A 6,147-nucleotide genomic window follows, 5' to 3' on the forward strand; every position below is an offset into this window, starting at 1 on the left:
TGCTAAATCTTGGCAAGTACTCCCAGGTTGCCCTTACGTCGCTCTCGCCAACATTACACAACCGGCCAAATCATGGGAATCACGTGAATCATGCTAAATTTTTTTAGCACTGGAACTGAACGAAATTTGGGAGGGATAAAGGGAGGAACTGAGCAGTAAATCAATAAGTGACAGTCTGCGGGATAATCTCTCAGATGATCTTGAAGCTGCCTGTCAGTGTTATGGCAACAACAGTGCAGCAGCACAACAACAACATATACAGCTAGCTTGTCCTACCTCGCTGCCGCCCTTTACACAACCAGACATGCGGGTATCAATCATCAACCCTGTCAGTCTTCTCCAAGGTATCCTGTTGAATATGGTGCTGTGTTGTTGTTAATCTGTGTGTGTGTGCATGCTCACATGTGTGCGATTGCATAATAAATCAGCCTGTTCATATAACTGTCATACGAAAACTCATCACTGGCTGTGGCGAATGGCTGCAGGTCGTATGAGTCTGTTGAGATACCTCTCCCCTACTTCTTTTTCCTCCCTCCATCATTCTTTCATGTCGTTTCTCTCTCACTCCATCTCCTTTCTCCATGCCCTCCTCATCCTCCCGCCCTTTAATTCCCATCCTCCGTTTTTTTCTCCCAGAGCAAAAGTAGGAATGCAGTGGAGGGGAAAGCCGCCAAAACTCAGTTTATTCACCTTTTGATGTGTGAAATTGGTTTTTTTCCCTCTTTTAATGTTTTCTTTTTTTTTTTTTACTCAAAACGATATTAATCTAGTGGTTATAGTATGCGTTAATGCTATCACAGTGATGTAAGACATATTAAAACAGAGAAATTAGTTTATTTAAAAAATTGTTGTGTGTTACATGTTCCTTTTACCTTTTTTTTAGACCTATGTTATCAAAATATCGGATTTCTAGTTGGACAATGTGCTGTTTTTGTTCCCACCCCACCATGCCTCAAAATACATGCCTTTTTCCTTTGATTTTTACACATACAAATGTTAAAATTGAGGTTTAAAGTACATATTAAACTCATGTTAGCTCTTGCAAACTGCGAGTCCTTGTATAAAGAGCGCTGTCTCTTATAGTCCTGTAAACAAGTTTCATAGTGCACCCTTACTTTGCCTCTGCGTCACTGAGCAATACATTCTCATCATTTATCCTCAATACTTGTCTGTCTTCCTTTCTTTCCTGCAAATATTTGCAACCACATAGAAGGCTAAATGCAGGAGATGCTCATTCCAATAAACAGAAAACTATTATTCCGATCACACAGTGCGTCCCTAATTACTAGTTGCACAAGAACACTGAGAAAAACAATGTTTATTTCCACTGAAGAACAGTTGTGTTGGATGTATTTGAACAGATAAAAAATCTGCACTACATGAAAACACTTTTAATATTTAGCAAACGGCTGGCACAATAGCTGAGCACAAATTACTCCAGCTCCTATGGGTCATTTTCACCTGTAGTGCTGTGTTGCCAATTAAATTAATAGGATAACCCAAGTGGTGCAAGAGGAAGTGAGGAAATCAGCGGGGAGCTGTGAAAAGAACCGAAAACAAAGACGCTGTACAGTTTCCTATTCCCCTCCCTCGTTCTCACTCCTCCTGACTGCCGATTAGACTCATCACATCATAGTTTTAATTACCGTTATTCAGAGTTCACATCAGCACATTCGCGCAAACACACAAACTGCTCAGTTCAAACCCGCCTGATTACCGTGTCTGAAAATGTTTAACTAAGCTGAATGTTGCAGGCTCATATCGCCTCTCCCTCTCTCTACCCTTCACTGCTCACAGTTTATTTCCTGGGCGCTGCCCCTTTCAATCAGTGTCTACGGCTCAACAGTGGTTCCCTCCTGAATACGGCCTCAGTATTAGATTTCATTTAGATCTCATTTACGACACAGATGGAATGGTGCTAGCAGCTCCCCATGCAGCCATGTGATTACTGACGGCTTTCAGTGGGAGGATACTCATTTACCCACCCTGTTGGCTCAGGTTACTGTATCTGACGATCAGCTCCGGCCATTAGCGGGGAAATCAGAAGCTTCTTCTTAAATGGGGTTTGTTGCAGCAATTACCACTCCTTTAAGCGACAGTGTGTTCGGGTTAATTTGTCAGCAACGTCAGGACGAGTCTCAGTGGACTGAACACAGAAAACTGAATGTGACTCCTGTTTCTATTTGTAGAAACAGTTCTGTCATATGTTTTAATTCAAAATAACTGGACAGAAAATCTATATAAAGGTCTAGGGATCTATCTATATATGTTGTAAAATGTATAAACGTTTTTGTTTCATCGGATATTTTATCTTGCAGTCTTATACCACTTATACAGAGTTCATACTTCTACACAGTGTAGTAAAAAGTACCCAAAAGTCATACTCGAGTACAAGTAAAGATATCATGTTAAAATATTACGTAGTGAAAGTAAAAGTCACCCATATGAATGGTATTTGAGTAAAACTCTTAAAGTATCTGATATTACATGTACTTTAGTATCACAAGTACAAGTAAAAGTAAAAGATACATTTTTTTACATGTATGTATATACTGTATACAATGGGTCAACTATTATATTTAAATCAACATTATTCTGATTATCAGTATCAGTGTTTTTAATTTAAAAATGTGCTACTCTGGCTCTGATGCCGCATGTAATCTGCAAAGTAACTAGTAACTTTAGTTATCAAATAAATATAGTGAAGTAAAAAAGTACAATTTTTGTCTCCATAATGTGGTGGAGTGGAAGCTTAAAGTCGCAGAAAATGGAATTACTCAGGTAAGGTACAAGTACCTCAGAATTGTACTTAAGCACAGTACTTGAGTAAATGTACTTAGTTACTTTCCATCGCTGCTTCAACAAATACATGCTTGTACTTGCAAATGTACTACCACATTCCTGTTAAGATACCAGGTGAACCACTTATATTTAAAAATTACAGTAGTCCATTTAAAAAAAAAAAAAGGTCACTGGAGCAGTTTCCTGTTTTACCAGGAAGTGGTCTCCAGAAATAGCTAATTAATACCAGGTGTGCCTGTTGATTGCTCACATGCATCAATTAGCCTGATGATGTCACTTTGCTGAAATGCTTCTTCATGTAATCAACTTCAGCTCGTTAGCAGCTTCTAAACTGTGTTTTAAGAGGGTTTGGATATGCATGTGTGTCTTCTTTAGTTTTTCAAGCTGTCTCCCTGGTGCTAATTAGGGATGTAACAGGAATGGAACAACAGTATTTCCCTATGCATCATGAGGCTAATAAATGGGCCGCAATGTCACCTTAATTTTTAAAAGTTATGCCTCCCAATTGGATATATAAATATATATATGACCCAAAGGCAGGACACAGGCATCGGATGGATCTGGTGATAAAGGAGCAAGTTTTATTGTAACCAGGAGGAGGATCATGAGTTGAATATTGATGAGGGAATGAGGTCATAGGATGAGGCAGGATGATGGCGGAGGCTGGTGAGGCGTGAGCGTGGAAAGACGAGGGGAATTGTGGCTGGCAAAGATGGTGTGATGGCTGGGAGGTTAAAGGCAGGGTTATAGTCAAGGTTAGGCCTTGACTATGGAGATAGCTCTGGCTATGCGTGACTAGGCCTTGGCATCTGTGGAACAACAGGAGTGGTTGAAGAGTAAATGTTCTGCAGACTGATGAACTAATGAGAGGCTGGTGTTCAGAGCGGAAGGAGCGATGAGGTGATTGCAGACAGGTGTGTTCAATAGTCAGAGCTGGGAGCCATGAGAGCCACACAGACAAGACATGACCAAGAGAGGGAGACGGACGGAGGGCACACCGATCTGGTACTCCACATCTCAAAGTCTGTAAACAGTTGTGTGATGCCTTCTGTGGCTCTGTGGGAGTTCTATTAAGTTTAGAGTTGAAAGACATGTGCATTAATCAGTCAGGTAGAGTCTAATGAAAGATGCTATCATATCAATTTCCTGTCCTATTTTAACCTATGACTCAAAAGTCCCCTAATTGCATCGAGGTGCAATACAACATCACTGGAATGACCCTTAAATGAGGACATTATGATAAGGCGACACCACAAATTATCACGTCTGAGAAGTTTACTACATAATTAAATCAACACCTCTCTGACAGCAGCAATTAAAGATAATTATTTTCATCAAGTTATTGTCACAGACTCTTTAATTGTGTAACAATGTACAGAGGTACACACTGTCACGATTTAATGAATTACCATATTCAATTATATGTTGTATAAAATGTGTGTGAAAGTTCGTCAAATTAAAATTCAGCGTCAGAATAGTATGGCATACACATCGTGTTATATATTCAGTATCAGACAGAAACCACTGCAGTTGATGGCTACTGACAAATCTAAACGCACACACACAGACACACACACGTCACAAACAGACAGATAATCTCCACACAGTCAGAGCCTAAGATATCCCCTTGTTCTCGTCAACGTGATGTTCAATTTCATAGACGCCTCTAGGTGTCTGAGCTTCTTAATTATTAGGCGGATGCTGCCTGCTTTCCTGCTCCAAAATATGGCATGCACACAAATACACAAGAACAAACACGCACACACTTAGATACACACGGCTTCCTTGTGTGAGCTAATGTTTGGCTCTGGAACATGTCAAAAGGTCACGATGAACGTCACATGCCCCCTACACAAACATCGTGCGAACGCTGCGCGCCAATAATTATGTGTCTGTGACAGTCAGCGAGAGACAGTGTGTGTGTGTGTGTGTGTGTGTGTGTGTGTGTGTGTGTGTAATGAGGCGATTAGTAGAGTCACACTCCAGAACCAGTTTTGCAAAATGTTTCGCAGTCTGCTGTTTGTGTCTTCAAAACCACATTTCTCTGTCAGTCAGCGCCACAGTAACAGTGTCCTGACCCCCCAGCTGCATGCTCGGTTACTGAGCGGTCAAAGCGTTTAACCTGAGCTCGGCTGCTGCATAGACCTCATTAGATTGGCCAGCAGAGCATACCGGAGGAGGCCATCTCTAAAACCAGGTGTCAGCCAGTCATTACTCTGCTGTCTGACCCACAGAGCAGCTGGAAATATTCCGGAGCTAGATATGGAAACTCTGAGAATAACCACACTTCACTTTGGTGCCATCGGACCGTGAACACAATAGCTCCTAATAAGCATCATCCGTCCTGTGTATAGACAGAAAACTGTGCTTCTGTCTGGCCTCCAGTCTCATTAATCAGGTGACTACAGAGGGTGTGTCTGGCTGCACATGTGTCTCATAAGCGAAGGCATGCAGCGAACTGTCTGGTTGCTCATGTTTTCGTACAGTTTGTTCGGCTAGACATCAACGCTCGGCGTGAAACAAAAGAAAACCGCAAACTATTTTTAGGACGTGGCCAGGTGTACTTGAGGGGGGGTTTTACTGTATATACAGTTTGTCTGTGTGTGAAAGTATGCATGAGTGTGACTGGGAATGTGTCACTTTATTAGAACAATAAGGGCTCTCTGCTAACAGCTGCAGCAGTAAGCCATGGCCCTGCTGTCGTGTTGACTTTGTCTTTGTAGCAGACTTAGCATGTTTTAGTTGGAGTGTGACTCTGTCTCAGACAGTCTGCCTCATTAAAACCGTGGTCATGTTTGATAAAAGCCGTGCTGTGTAAGCAGATTACAGCTCAATTAGAAGCGCAGATAAACTTATCTTTTTCCCTTACTTTCCCTTGAAGTTTTTCACCGCGGTTATGACTGTGATGAATTGATATAAAGACATGACTGTCCCTCATTTCATCCCATTTCTTTCTCTCCGTTTCAGATGAATATAACCCGTTCGTTCCCAAGCTGGAGAAGAGCGTCAGTGGCAGCAGCCCGTCCAGGGATCGCCTTCTCCTCACCGTGACGATGCTCCTGCTGGCCGCTCTCTTCATCTCCTAGCAACGGCCATCCCATCAGCGTCACCATGCCAACTAGCCTTGGGAAGGTGTACAGTATCAGCGGGTGGGAGAGTGGGGGGGCAAGGAGGGGGGAGTCAGGAGGAGAAGCGAGGAGAAAGAGGAGAGTTATACCACAAATAGAGCAGAAGTCAAAAGAAGCAAGATATTAGAGTTTTCAAGCATCACAGTGTGTGTGTGTGTGTGTGTGTGTGTGTGTGTGTGTGTGTGTGTGTGTGTGTGTGTGAGTGCGTGCGTGCGTG

At 42.2% G+C, this 6,147-nt stretch overlaps 1 protein-coding gene across 1 annotated transcript in view; it reads left to right on the forward strand.

Annotated features, from left to right (window-relative positions):
• efna3b (ephrin-A3b) overlaps positions 1–5,888 on the forward strand; it is a 64,162-nt gene extending 58,274 nt beyond the window's left edge. The window contains exon 5 of the mRNA XM_073485889.1: positions 5,770–5,888. Coding sequence (XP_073341990.1) covers positions 5,770–5,888 — 119 coding nt within the window. The remainder of the gene's footprint in view (positions 1–5,769) is intronic.
• Positions 5,889–6,147: the final 259 nt, after the last annotated feature.

Source organism: Pagrus major, chromosome 17 (assembly GCF_040436345.1).
Source record: "Pagrus major chromosome 17, Pma_NU_1.0".
Lineage (NCBI taxonomy): Eukaryota > Metazoa > Chordata > Actinopteri > Spariformes > Sparidae > Pagrus > Pagrus major.